The 15,251-nt window shown below is 48.7% G+C and overlaps 1 protein-coding gene across 2 annotated transcripts in view; it reads right to left on the reverse strand.

Moving 5' to 3' along the window:
• Nucleotides 1–15,251, reverse strand: part of arhgap31 (Rho GTPase activating protein 31) — a 120,568-nt gene that overhangs the window by 14,080 nt on the left and 91,237 nt on the right. For both annotated transcript variants that reach the window (XM_078408921.1, XM_078408920.1), the window contains exons 7-10: nt 14,653–14,851; nt 10,216–10,340; nt 5,712–5,771; nt 2,703–3,323 (exon numbers count right to left, since the gene is read on the reverse strand). In XM_078408921.1, coding sequence (XP_078265047.1) covers nt 2,703–3,323; nt 5,712–5,771; nt 10,216–10,340; nt 14,653–14,851 — 1,005 coding nt within the window. The remainder of the gene's footprint in view (nt 1–2,702; nt 3,324–5,711; nt 5,772–10,215; nt 10,341–14,652; nt 14,852–15,251) is intronic.

Genomic DNA, 15,251 nt, shown 5'->3' on the forward strand with positions numbered 1-15,251 from the left:
AGAACCAGGAAAGGTGTTGCCCTCGATCTAAACTTGCACGCCACCTGTATCTACATTCAGAGGACCATCCTCTACAAGGGATGACAGTTCCAATAGAATTATACCACTAGACGCACTACCCTCAACTTTGCCCCAACCACTGAAGTGTGAAAACGCACACCATCTGATTCAGGGACAGTTTCTTCCCAGCTGTAATCAGGCAACTGAATCATCCTACCACAACCGGAGAGCAGTGCTGAACTACTATCTACCTCGTTGATGCCCCTCGGACTATCCTTGACTGGACTTTGCTGGCACTAAACGTTATTCCCTTATCATGTAAATGGATTGATTGTAATCATGTATTATCTTTCTGCTGACTGGTTAGTACGCAACAAAATGCTTTTCACTGTACCTCAGTACACGTGACAATAAGCTAAACGAAACTGAACAAAGTGAAATTTTTTGTGAGATTTCTGGTCGACTGCTCTCCCTCCATTACCTACTTCCATCCCCATGGCAACCACAGACATACAACATTATCCTGGTTAATCTCTTCTTTGTCTCTTTCTCAGGCACCTAATGATCTTCACGAGTGCAGTAATGTATCTCCACTTCTTTCTATTTAGTATATGCTATTTGCTGCTCTTGTTAAGGTCTCCTCTGTATGGAGAAGACCAAATGCTGGTTGGGTGATTATATAACGTGTCTGTCAAAGACCACTGTCGTGCAAACGTGACCCCAAGTTTCCAGTTGGCTCCATCCGAATCACACTCTGCGTCCCACACAGCTTGAGTGAAAGTCAGCACATCATCCACCCGGCTACACTTCTTCCCACCCGGCCTCCTGCACATCTATTATAAACCCACTGACTCACACAGCTATCTGGACTACACTTCTTCCCACCCAGTCTCCTGCAAAAAGTCTATCCCCTACTCCCAATTCCTCCGTCTACGCCGCATCTGCGCCCGGGATGAGGTGTTCCACACTAGGGCTTCAGAGATGTCCTCATTCTTCAGGAAACGGGGCTTCCCCTCTTCTATTATAGATGAGGCTCTCACTAGGGTCTCTTCTACATCCCACAGCTCCGCTCTTGCTCCCCCACCCCCCCATTCGTAACAAGGACAGAATCCCCCTCGTTCTCACCTTCCACCCCACCAGCCAGCGGATCCAACAAATCATCCGCCAACATTTCCGTCACCTACAACGGGACCCCACCACTGGCCACATATTCCCATCCCCTCCCCTTTCTGCGTTCCGCAGAGACCGTTCCCTCCGTAACTCCCTGGTCCTCTCGTCCCTTCCTACCCAAACCATCCCATCCCCGGGCACTTTCCTCTGCAACCGCAGGAGATGCAACACCTGTCCCTTTACCTCCCCCCTCAACTCCATCCAAGGACCCAAACAGACTTTCCAGGTGAGACAGAGGTTCACCTGCACCTCCTCCAACCTCATCTATTACATCCGCTGCTCCAGATGTCAACTTATTTACATTGGCGAAACCAAACGCAGGCTCGGCGATAGCTTCGCTCAACGCCTGCGCTCGGTCCGCGTTAACCAATCTGATCTCCCAGTGGTTGAGCACTTCAACTCCCCCTCCCACTCCCAGTCTGACCTTTCTGTCATGGGCCTCCTCCAGTGCCATAGTGAGGCCCACCGGAAATTGGAACAGCACCTCATATTTCGCCTGGGCAGCTTGCAGCCCAGTGGTATGAACATTGACTTCTCCAACTTTAGATAAGAAAATAACTGCAGATGCTGGTACAAATCATCATCATCATCATATATATACAGCCGGAAACAGGCCTTTTCGGCCCACCAAGTCCGTGCCGCCCAGCGATCCCCGCACATTAACACTATCCTACACCCACTAGGGACAATTTTTTTTTTTTTTTACATTTACCCAGCCAATTAACCTACATACCTGTACATCTTTGGAGTGTGGGAGGAAATTGAAGATCTCGGAGAAAACCCACGCAGGTCACGGGGAGAACGTACAAACTCCTTACAGTGCAGCACCCGTAGTCAGGATCGAACCTGAGTCTCCGGCGCTGCATTCGCTGTAAAGCAGCAACTCTACCGCTGCGCTACCGTGCCGCCCATCGAAGGTATTTATTCACAAAATGCTGGAGTAACTCAGCAGGTCAGGCAGCATCTCAGGAGAGAAGGAATGGTTGACGTTTCGGGTCGAGACCCTTCTTCAGACCCACTCCATGGGTCCCACTCCATCCCCCTCAACCCCCCTTATCCACCCTCCTCCCTCCCCTCCCCTCCCCCCCTTCCCTCCTCCCTTCCCCCCTCTCACACCTCCCCCGCTCCCTCTTCCTCCCTCCTCCCCTCCCCTTCTCCCCCCCTCCCTCTACCCCCCCGCTCCCCTCCCTCTCCCCACTTCCCCTCCCCCCACTCCATCCCCCTCAACCCCCCTTGTCCTCCCTCCTCCCTCCCTCCTCCCCCCTCCCACCCTACCCCCTCCCTCCCTCCCTAGGAGATAGATTTAAACTTTAAAATGTGAATAACTTAGAAAATATAACACTGATTTCAATGAAACCTTCCGTTAGCACCAAAGGGACGACGGTGAGTAAGGTGGGCCTAAAATTGTTGCACCATCATGTACCGTTTTGGCTGTAGTTCAGGAACAAACAAACAAACAAACAAACGAGAGTTTTCGTATATAGATATTCACAGACAGTAGGTATCCATCAGGGTTTATGGAACATACATACCCTTCTGTTCATGCTGGTGTGAATCAGTTTGCCCACTGCGTAGATCTCCCCTCTCTTCACTGGCGTTGTGAAAGGTGCTGCTTTCAGCAGGCGATGGTCTGTCCATTGACTCTTGTGATCCTGTTTCATTCAGGTGTTGTGCATCTTCCTTACAGGGGGTGGCGCTGGGAGTGATAACCCCTGAGATGTGTAATGGCACAGATATGGAGAACGGCTCAGAAATATTCACTGCCATTGGTTTTCGACGATGTCGTGGCGATGCCTCAAGGGGAAACAGGTTACCCGGGAAATTAGACTTTGGCGAAGAATCGTTGAAATTTGCCGAGTAAAACAGCCGTCTGGTCTTTGGCGATGGCTCCGACTTGCTGAAGGCATCTCCACAGAACACCTTCAGCTGCTCCGGCTGCACTCTCAACATCTCCGGCTCTGTGTCTGATGCTCCCGGGCTTATGTTCCCCACACATCCTCCAATCGCACCCACCAGCTCTTCCTGATCCCAGTCGCTGTGCCTCCGGCTTAGATTGAAGGAACCTCCGGATCCAAGCGTGTGCGATTTCATAGATGCCGAGAGCCCTCCTCCCAGACCCGCTCCATGTTTAAACCGAACACCCTTTTCATCATCTAGAAAACAGCAAAGATGTACTTAATCACAAGGCTTGGAATAATAAAATTCAGCACAAATCAGACATTTGAGGGCTTGACTCTGTCTGTAATAACACATTATGTTTCATTTCATTCCTCCTCAGCAAGTCTATACAATTTCTTACTCTGAAGCAATGAGTTATTATAAGAAAATAACTGCAGATGCTGGTACAAATCGAAGGTATTTATTCACAAAATGCTGGAGTAACTCAGCGGGTCAGGCAGCGTCTCGGGAGAGAAGGAATGGGGGACGTTTCGGGTCGAGACCCTTCTTCAGACAATGAGTTATTCCCTGACTAAGAGATGAAGCAGATGGGGATGCTCAAACCTCATCATCATTTGAGCGAAGAACAAATTGGTAGAAGAACTCAGCGGGTCAGGCAGCATCTGTGGAAGGAAATGGACAGACGGTGCTTTGGGTTAGAGGGAGCATCGCCAGCAAAAATACAAACGAGGAACTCAGCTGCTCGAGGCAGCAATTAAAGACACAAGGTGCTGGAGTAATTCAATGGGCCATGAAGCTTCTCTGGAGAACATTAAGGTGACATTTTGTGTTGGGAACCTTCTTCAGACAGATTGTGTGTGGGGGGGGGGGTTTGGGGGGGTGAGAGAAAGAAATATGGAAGAGAGGAGGGGCAGGACGAAGCCTGGCAGGTAATAGGACACAGGTGAGGGGGGTGGTTAGATAGAGGATGAAACAACAGACGAGGCGGTGTGCTACAAGAGGATTCAAGAATTGCAAATTGCAAAACTAGAGAAGTAGATTTTTTAGATTTCGATTTTTAGTTTTAGAGATACAGCGCGGAACCAGGCCCTTCGGCCCACCGGGTCCGCGCCGCCCAGCGATCCCCGCACACTAACACTATCCTACACACACTAGGGATATTTTTTATATTTACCCAGTCAATTAACCTACATACCTGTGGAGTGTGGGAGGAAACCGAAGATCTCGGAGAAAACCCACGCAGGTCATGGGGAGAACGTACAAAATCCGTACAGATGATAGTAGTCAGGATCGAACCTGAGTCTCCGGCGCTGCATTTGCTGTGAGGCAGCAACTCTACCGCTGCGCCACCGTGCCGCTAAGTAGTGTTGGTGGAAGGGGAGGTGGTGGTGAGAAATAGGAGTATCCCGGAGTGGCACAAGGGAAAGAAGAGGGATGGGGTTTGGTAGTTATCTAAAATTGGAGAATTCAATGTTCGCACAGTTGCAACCAAAGCAGAATCTGAAGTGCTCTTCCTCCTGTTTGTAAGAAAATAACTGCAGATGCTGGTACAAATCGAAGGTATTTATTCACACAATGCTGGAGTAACTCAGCAGGTCAGGCAGCAACTCAGGAGAGAAGGAATGGGTGACGTTTGTATGTGTATGTGGCCTCACTCTGTTTGTATGTGGCCTCACTCTGGCAATGGAGGAAGCACAGGATAGAAAGTTGAGCATGGGAATGGGAAGAGGAGTTAAAATGGTTAGCAACTGGGAGATCCAGCAGGCCTTGGCGGACCGAGCGCAAGTGTTCGGCGATACAGTCGCCTAGTCTACGCTTAGTCTTGTCGATGTTCAGGAGGCCACATTGGGAATACAAATGCAGTCGATGAGGTTAGAGGAGGCCCACATGAACCTCAGTCTCACCATGGCCTGAACAACCATGTTCAGGCAGCATCTGTGGAAGGAATGGACAGATGGTGTTTTGGGTCCAGACCCTTCTTTAGTTGTGTTTCCAAATTATCAAAATAACTCAAAGTAATTCTGAGCTGTCCGCAAAACAACATGAAAATTCTCAGCAGGTCAGGCAGCATCTGAAGAAACAGCTACAGGGTTAATATTTCAAACTCGTTGACCTGGCAAAGAGAGAAAATGTTTTTCAAGGTATTTAAAAAAAATGTTTTTCAAGGTAATTCTTTCTAATGCTCCTCAGTGCTGCTCTTTTGCCTTCTTTTTAAGATGGACCCATGGGTGTGTTAATCCGGTGTAATGTTTTTCACGCACATAGACTCCATGGTGGCGCAGCTGTAGAGTTGCTGCCTTTCAGCCAATGCAGTGCCAGGAGACCCGGGTTCGATCCCGACCACGGGTGCTGTCCGCACGGAGTTTGTACGATCTCCCCGTGACCTGCGTGGGTTTTCTCTGAGTTCTTCGGTTTCCTCCCACACTCCAAAGACCTACAGGTTTGTAGGTTAATTGGCTTGGTAAATGTTAAAAAGAAATTGTCCGTAGTGTGTGTAGGATAGAGTTAATGTGTGCGGATCGCTGGGCAGCGCGGACTCGGTGGGACGAAGGGCCTGATTCCGTGCTGTTTCTCTAAACTAAACTAAACACCAGATTACATTCCATTTTCTTCACAAAAAGAACAATGATACAATGTCTTACCTTCTAATGGCAAGGAGCAAAGGGACTCCATACTCTTAGCAGGTCGAATGTTGCCTTTTTCTGTTTACAACAAACAAAACAGAGGTCTGGTGAGCAACTAATTTGTCTCGCGTATATTAAGGTAACCAGTTAATAAAGATTTTCACCCATTGCACACCGTGAACAAAGTATAAGCTTTATGTCAATGCCGTGCAAACAACAACCATGGGTCATTACCTTTCATGATCGGCCTTGGTTTAGACAATAGACAATAGGTGCAGGAGTATGCCATTCGGCCCTTCGAGCCAGCACCGCCATTCAATGTGATCATGGCTGATCATTCTCAATCACTACCCCGTTCCTGCCTTTTCCCCATACCCCCTGACTCCGCTATCCTTAAGAGCTCTATCTAGCTCTCTCTTGAATGCATTCAGAGAATTGGCCTCCACTACCTTCTGAGGCAGAGAATTCCACAGATTCACAACTCTCTGACTGAAAAGGTTTTTCCTCATATCATCATATCATATCATATCATATATATACAGCGTGGAAACAGGCCTTTTCGGCCCACCAAGTCCACGCCGCCCAGCGATCCCCGTACATTAACACTATCTTACACCCACTAGGGACAATTTTTACATTTACCCAGCCAATTAACCTACATATCATCTCAGTTCTAAATGGCCTACCCCTTATTCTTAAACTGTGGCCCCTTGTTCTGGACTCCCCCAACATTGGGAACATGTTTCCTGCCTCTAACGTGTCCAACCCCTTAATAATCTTATACATTTCGATAAGATCCCCTCTCATCCTAAATTCCAGTGTATACAAGCCTAGTCGCTCCAGTCTTTCAACATAAAGACTGTTTACTTGTTTACTGAGAGCATTCACTTGTCTCTGAGTCAGAAGGTTATTGGTTCAGATTTGACTTTGGTGGCTAGAGCACATGGTGTTGACTGACATAAGTGTTGAATGATGGGACCTCTGTATGTTGAGTAGCGACCTTTTTGTATGGGACATTAAACCAAGACATCACCTTCACTCATCGTAACAGTTTGGCTTGCGACACCCTTTCAGAGGGCAGTTAGGAGCTATCGGTAAGGACTCATATTTAGTAAATAACAAATATTCTTCGTACGAGAACACAAGAAATAAGAATAGGCATCTCAGCCCTTCAGGCTCACCCTCCCATTCAACGTGATCAATGTAATCTGCCCCAGAACTCAACTCTTTGTGTGTGAGTTCCCCAGTTCCCCACAACACACAATCACCTCATCTTTCACTTCAAAAAAAATCTCTTCATCCTTAATACCTCCAGTAATACCTCCAATAATACCTCCATACCCCTCTTGGGTAGAGGATTTTACAGATTCTCCATCCTCACCCAGCAGAAATTCCTTAGCAACTCATTTTTTAATGACAGCCCCCTTCTCTCGTAACCATAACCCCTTCTTCAAGGCCCTCTCCTTGTGGAAACATCTCAACATCTACCCTGCCATGTCCTCTAGGATCTTATACATCTCAACATCTACCCTGCCATGTCCTCTAGGATCTTATACATCTCAACATCTACCCTGCCATGTCCTCTAGGATCTTAGACATCTCATTAAGATCACACCTCACTCTTCTAAATTTCAAGAGGTTTACATCCAACTACTTTCGCTTATTTTGATAGGATAACTGTTGCATCTCTGGAATTAGCGTATACACTGGAATTTAGAAGGATGAGAGGGGATCTTATCGAAACATATAAGATTATTAAGGGGTTGGACACGTTAGAGGCAGGAAACATGTTCCCAATGTTGGGGGAGTCCAGAACCAGGGGCCACAGTTTAAGAATAAGGGGTGGACCATTTAGAACGGAGATGAGGAAAAACTTTTCAGTCAGAGAGTTGTGAATCTGTGGAATTCTCTGCCTCAGAAGGCAGTTGAGGCCAATTCTCTGAATGCATTCAAGAGAGAGCTAGATAGAGCTCTTAAAGATAGCGGAGTCAGGGGGTATGGGTAGAAGGCAGGAATGGGGTACTGATTGAGAATGATCAGCCATGATCACATTGAATGGTGGTGCTGGCTCGAAGGGCCGAATGGCCTACTCCTGCACCTATTGTCTATTGTCTATTGAGTCTCTTCTGCTTCCCATACCAATACACTCTTCCGTAACTAAGGATCCTAGACCATACGTAGTTCCCCAGGTGTGGCCTCACCAGGGCATCCACTATTGTGACAATCCTTCTCTGTTTCTAAATTCCAGTACCCTTCTAATAAAGGCCAAATAGCCGTTTGCATTCCTAACTAGTTGTTGCACCTGCCTGCTAACCTTATGAGTTACATGCACAAGAACAATTCCATACCTTTACTCATTTGCAATTTCTTGCTATCTAGATATTAGTCTGATGTCTGCCGCCTCTCACCACGACTTCACAATTTCCCACATTGAACTCCATTTGTGGTGTGGAGTACAACTTTCTTCACCACAACATGCTCTCCCTCCTATTTTCATATCATAGGCACACTTCGATATCTTACACAATAGATAATAGACAATAGACAATAGGTGCAGGAGGAGGCCATTCGGCCCTTCGAGCCAGCACCGCCATTCAACGTGATCATGGCATGAGGGATGTGCAAAGATGGGGAGGGGGGGGGGGGGAGAGGGGAGGGGAGGGGAGTCAGTCTACCCCACAACAGAAGTGGGAGGAGTTGTACAGTTTGATAGCCACATGGCAGAAGGATCTCTTGTGGCGTTCTGTGCTGCATCTTGGTGGCACCAGTCTGTTGCTGAAGGTGCTCCTCAGGTTGACCAGTGTGTCATGGAGGGGCTGAGCTGTATTGTCCAGGATGCTCCGCAGTTTGAGGATTTGCACTCATCTCTCATCTAAACCAAGGCATTGACTGGATTATTAATCCAGCAGTTCAACTCCACTGCTGTTGACCTAATACCAGGCAGCATAGTTCGGAAATATATGGATCTGTACGGAAGACTGACGACTCACAGCTGTGATAAAGTAATATGACAAGTTACACCGTGACTAATTAATGAATCCCCATGCTGTTAATGACTTGCTACTCAAGTATCTAATTTAAACAATGAAAAATTTAAAAGACCAGGAAAGGAACTCCAGATTTCCTTTTTAGATTTAGAGATACAGCGCGGAAACAGGCCCTTCGGCTCACCGGGTCCGCGCCGCCCAGCGATCCCCGCACATTAACACTATCCTACACACACTAGGGACAATTTTTACATTTGCCCAGCCAATTAACCTACGTCGTTGGTGTGGGAGGAAACCGAAGATCTCGGAGAGAACCCACGCAGGTCACGGGGAGAACGTACAAACTCCGTACAGACGGCTCCCGTAGTCAGGATCGAACCTGAGTCTCCGGCGCTGCATTCGCTGTAAGGCAGCAACTCTACCGCTGCGCCACCGTGCCGCAAATGCCAAAAAGTATCCCTCCTTCCCTCCCTTCCTCACTATCTCCTTCCCTCCCTTCCTCACTATCTCCTTCCCTCCATGCCTCCCTCTATCATCTTTAGCTTCAGGAACGATTTTGTTGATATTCCCTGTACCCACGTGCCAATGTCAGCACAACACTTCTCAAGGGTAGTAACCAGATATTCACTGTGGCCAGGTTAACCCAGCCATTCTAAACTCGCATCCTGTGGAAGGCTGTTGCTGTTTGGCTGTCTTGGCGGTGGTTTGTATTTTTTTTTCACTGCCTTGATATTAAAAAAACTGGGGTCCATAGTGACTTTGGTGCAAAGCTGCCGTAATTGGATCTCAGATCAGCTGCAAGTTATGTAATGCCTCACCGACAAAGAATGGGATTGAGAAGGGGGACAGATATAGATCTGTCAGCTGAGACAATAGTGGCTGTAGCCAGTAATAGAGCTAAGGTTACTGTGCTGACCAATCTCTTTCTTTTCCCCCTGTGCTAAATATATTCCCCACGCTGAATGAAATACCACTCGGCTTTTGCCCGTCACGTATCCGCAAGTGTAAAATGTCCATTCTTATTTGTTCTGCGGGTCGACAGAACGGAAATGTTTCCTTCTGTCAAACTTGCTTTCGCTGCGCTTCCGGTGAAATGGTGGGAAGGAATAAACGTGAGAGGAAATGCAAGGTGTCCGCTCGATGCCATGACTCCACCCAGTAATTATCCTTTCTTCCCCCAAAAGATGTTTGAGAAAAGATGTTTGCGGGGTGACACGGTGGCGCAGCGGCAGAGTTGCTGCCTTACAGCCCCAGGGACCCGGGTTCCATCATGGCTACGGATGCTTGTCCGTACGGAGTTTGTACGTTCCCTCGAAGGAGAACTTCGGTTTCCTCCCACACTCCAAAGACGTACAGGCTTGTAGGTTAATTGGCTTGGTATAAATGTAAAACCTGTCCCTAGTGTAGGACCTGTTAGTGTGCGGGGATCGCTGGTCGGTGCGAACTCAGTGGCCCAAAGGGCCTGTTTCCGCGCTGTGTCTCTAAACTAAACTCCACTAAAATGCACGGCCACCAGGGGTCAGTATATTCCTTACCTGCAAATGGTGGTGCTCTCACAAACACACTGCCATTCCTGCTGATTTTCCCCTTGGAATCGTTTCCCAATCGCCCCAGGTTGAATATGGACTTCCACTTCTTCGTCTTTGCAGAGAGCTTTCTCCTAGAAAAGAGGCAAGATCCACACGTTTTAACTACAAACCCTGGAACGTGTTCAGGCTGAAGATAGACACAAAAAGCTGGAGCATCACTGCGGGACAGGCAGCATCACTGGGGAGGAGGAACGAATGGGTGACGTTTCGGGTCGAGACCCTTCTTCTGAACCAGTCCGAAGAAGGGTCTCGACCCGAAAGGTCGCCCATTCATCCCTTCTCTCCAGAGATGCTGCCTGTCCCGCTGAGTAACTCCAGCTTTTTGTGTCCATCTTGGGTTTAAACCAACATGTGCAGTTCCTTCCTAAACATGTTCAGGCTATAGGTTTAACTTCTGTGCCAAATTGCATCGACCCTGAAATCCACGGTAGCTGAACTAACCAAACACATGAGAATATTTCATTTCAGGGGCAAAAGGCACCTGGCAGGAGAGGGTTGGGTGGAGGATGGGGTGGTGAACCAGAGCAGTCCCTTCTCACAGGGATGATCCTTCTCTGTCGGTTATGACTTATCAACCACCCACCCAGTGCCACTGTGCACACATAGCAACAGTCCTCACCAACCACCCTCCAGCCTATCAAACCCGCCTCTCTACCCAACAGCACTCCTCCCAGACGCATATTAACTCCGCTCCACAGACAAATTTAAAGTCTGCTCCTCAAGGACTATTCTCCAGACTATCGACAGCTTCCCCCCCATCCCCAAGCCCCCAAGTCCCACAACTATCCAAAGCACACCTCAGGACCACAGCTCATCTCAGAACTACCACACCAACAGGACCGCCCCCGAGTCCCACTTCCCTACGAGTCCACACACAGGTTTTGTGGTACATTCATCCATCAGGGCTGTTCCTCAAGAACAATTCCCAAAACCACGATTCCTGGGAATCATGATACTGGGAATGATTCCATTCCCTTACACCATCTCGACCCAGGCACTCAGTCCCAGCACCATCTCCTGGAACAATCTTTCCTGATGCCTATTCTCCTCGACATGATGCTAATTCCATCATTCTTCAGGACCATTACAGTGGACACAACTCACCATGGATGCTGTTATCAAAGTACAGTATTGCCACAATGGCAGCAACATCTTCAGCCCATCTCACAGTTTAGTTTCCAGTATCTCCCAGTCCGCTACCCACTTGGAAGATGGTTTTCACATCATTTTCCCATGTCAGCTTAATTTTTACCAACTCAACTAAAAAAAACACAACTCAACTCAATCGTGACTAAATATGACTCCACATCATCAGTCCTGCTGACGTCAATATTGTTAGAACACAGCTTGTATACACTGGAATTTAGAAGGATGAGAGGGGATCTTATTGAAACATATAAGATTGAGAGGGGATCTTATTGAAACATATAAGATTATTAGGGGATTGGACACGCTAGAGGCAGGAAACATGTTCCCAATGTTGGGGGAGTCCAGAACCAGCGGCCACAGTTTAAGAATAAGGGGTAGGCCATTTAGAACGGAGATGAGGAAAAACCTTTTCAGTCAGAGAGTTGTAAATCTGTGGAATTCTCTGCCTCAGAAGGCAGTGGAGGCCAATTCTCTGGATACTTTCAAGAGAGAGTTAGATAAAGCTCTTAATGGTAGCGGAGTCAGGGGGTATGGGGAGAGGGCAGGAACGGGGTACTGATTGTGAATGATCAGCCATGATCACATTGAATGGTGGTGCTGGCTCAAAGGGCCGAATGGCCTACTCCTGCACCTATTGTCTATAATATCTGACTCACCAGAAGCAAGTGTGTCGTTGGAAATGGGACCAGTGATGAATTATATTTCTTCCGTCCTTGCCCCTGGGGTGCTGAGGGTAACTGAGCTTCTCCTGAGAGCTACGCTGAAGTCAGTCCGCTCTGATTACCTGGGGTTTGGGAGGAGTGCTGGTGGGGAGGGTCGTGTTGTTGTGGTTGTGGGAAGCAAGGTGGGTGCACGATTAAACCAGAGCCTTTGCCATGATAGTCTTGTCACAATGGCAGCAACGCCTCACCCATCTCCCAGTTTAGTTTCCAGTATGAGCCCAGTCCGCTACCCACTTGGAAGATGGTTTTCACATCATTTCCCTATGTCAGCTTAATTTTTACCAGAGTCTCTTAATGATAGTGGAGCCACTGTTACTGGAGGGCTGCTGGTGTGAATCTCACTCAGCCAACCAAACCAAGCAGTCACTTTAATTGCAACTCAGCTGTTTGGTGCGTCAAGTGTTGTCAAACAATAGCTTCTATTTTTACTTCTTGACGTGCACGAACATGTGGATTTTAAAAATTATTTTTCTGGTTGCAGGTGATGAAAGGAGTCAGGTCGACTGCCAGTGTAACTAAGCAACGCAATCAAATGTTGACTGCCCCATGAAATCATTGAATGCAATGTTGTCCAAGAGGCTGTGCGCTTTTCACCATGAGTCACCTAGAGTCTGCTGCCACTCTCATTCCATTCTCCACTCCTCTTTCCATCTGCCTAATTTCCTTAAAAAGTTCACGGTTGCTACCTGCGCAAAAGTTTTCTGGCAGAAGGTTTAGCTCTCTGACGTGCCTCCATGTGAAGGTGGAACGATGTTGCCCTTTGCTGACGTGGTGATATGGTCAAGCTGCCATCCTCCATGGCCCCACCTCTCACCATCTCCGCAAACTCCAAATTCCTTTCTGCTTCTTTTAATCCAGGCCTTCAATCTCTCTATTCCACGTGTAATCATTGTGTCTTTATCTGTATTGATCCTTACCACTAAGATTCCCCCTCGCCAATCATTTTTTACTCTGCCTTCCCTTCCTTCAGGGACTGTTTAAAATCTGCCTTCTTGACCATGTGTTCAATATGTCCTTGCTGATCAGCAGGAAGCATCCAGGCTAATATGTATCCTGGATTGGGGGTGGGAGGGGGGAGAAGGGGTGGGGAGGGGGAGAGGAATGGGAGGAGGGGTGGGGAGGGGGAGAGGAAGGGGAGGAGGGGTGGGGAGGGGGAGAGGAAGGGGAGGATGGGTGGGGAGGGGGAGAGGAAGGGGAAGAGGGGTGGGGAGGGGGGAGGAAGCGGAGAAGGGGTGGGGGGGAGAAAGGGGAGGAGGGTGGGGAGGGGGAGGAAGGCGTGGGGGTGAAGGAGGGGTTTCTGGAGTAACTGATGTAAAATAGATTATAAATGGCAAATCAATGTAACTGAAACTTACCTGAAAAACGTTAATTTTAGCCATGATAAAGATGGAGGCCCAGCAGGTTTTTTTAATCTTAGTTGTAGTTCTAGAGATGCTGCATGGAACAGGTGCTTTGGCCCACTGAGTTCATGCTGACCATTGATCGCCCGTTCTCACCAGTTCTATGTGATCTCACTTTTGCCTCCACCTCCTGCACAGTCGGGGCAATTTGCAGAGGCCAATTAACCCGCACATCTTTGGGATGTGGGAGGGATCCGGAACGCCCCGTAGAAACCCACGTGGTGACCGGGAGGGAGAACGTGCAAGCTCCACGCAGAGAGCACCCAGAGTCAGGATCGCACCTGGTTCTCTGGGGCTGTGGGTCAGCAGCTCCACCCGCTGCGTTCATTGTGCGAGCCACAAAGCTTGCAAGCTGCTGTAACGTTTCAGCTGCGAATTTGGAGCACTCCATGAAAGTTTTTTTTTATTCGTGTCATCACACAACTGTTTGCCAACTGCGAGCAAATGTTTAGTGCCTCGTGGTTGGCCTCTGCAAGATCCTTTACAATGCGTGTGCCATGCAGCACGTCACAGCTCAGGAGATGTTCCACAGTCTGGAGGCCCCGTCCACACTCACAGTCTGCCACATCTTCAGTGTAACCCCACTTCAGCACCTTCGATTGTTTTAGATTTTGTTTTTAGATTTAGAGATAGTGCGGAAACAGGCCCTTCGGCCCACCGGGTCCGCGCCGCCCAGCGATCCCCGCACACTAACACTATCCTACACACACTAGGGACAATTTTTACATTTACCCAGCCAATTAACCTGTACGTCTTTGGAGTGTGGGAGGAAACCGAAGATCTCGGAGAAAACCCACGCAGGTCACGGGGAGAACGTACAAACTCCGTACAGACGGAGCCCGTAGTCAGGATCGAACCTGAGTCTCCGGCGCTGCATTCGCTGTAAGGCAGCAACTCTACCGCTGCGCCACCGTGCCGCCCTCTGCTCCTCCCCACGCCTGTCCGCAGTCTGTTGAGACGGCGCCAGGCTATCCGCGGTTGGTGGGAACCTGGTGGGAGTTTCTCAGAGGGGCGGATTGCCACGTGAATGTCTACTGGAGATTTCCCTTGTGTCTCCACACCACACACTGTATGTATCCAGGGAAGTAACGGGCTTTGCAAAGCGTATTTACCTGGGGTCCGGCAGATCGATGACCGTGTGGTAAATGGTCCCGGCGGCAGGGCCAGTGTTCATCGGCGCACTGTGTATCTTCTCCAGTCGGGCCGGGTGGTCAGGCTTCAAGGTCCTGGCCTGGGCCTCCTCCAGGGATAAAAGCTTCATGGACGGCGATACAATCGGAAGTGACTTGCATTTAGCGACAGGATTGTGTGCTGTGGGATAAAGTATTTCAAACAGTGTGCTGATTGTCACTAAGATGCTACTTCACCTATTCTCTATTCCTGCTCTTCAGCTAGACCCAGTGCAACTGTAGTCTAGTTTAGGTTGGAGATACAGCGTGGAAACAGGCCCTTCGGCCCACTGGGTCCGCGCCGACCAGCGATCCCCGCAAATTAACACGATCGTACACACACCAAGGACAATTATTACAATTTGTACTTTTTACCAAGCCAATTTACCTACTTACTGTACCTATGTGACTTTGGAGTGTGGGAGGAAACCGAAGGTCTCGGAGAAAAACCCACGCAGGTCACGGGGAGAACGTCCAAACTCCGTACAGAGAGCACCCGTAGTCGGGATGGAACCCAGGTCTCCGACGCTGCAAGCGCTGTA

The sequence above is a fragment of the Rhinoraja longicauda genome, chromosome 12 (assembly GCF_053455715.1).
Source record: "Rhinoraja longicauda isolate Sanriku21f chromosome 12, sRhiLon1.1, whole genome shotgun sequence".
NCBI lineage: Eukaryota > Metazoa > Chordata > Chondrichthyes > Rajiformes > Arhynchobatidae > Rhinoraja > Rhinoraja longicauda.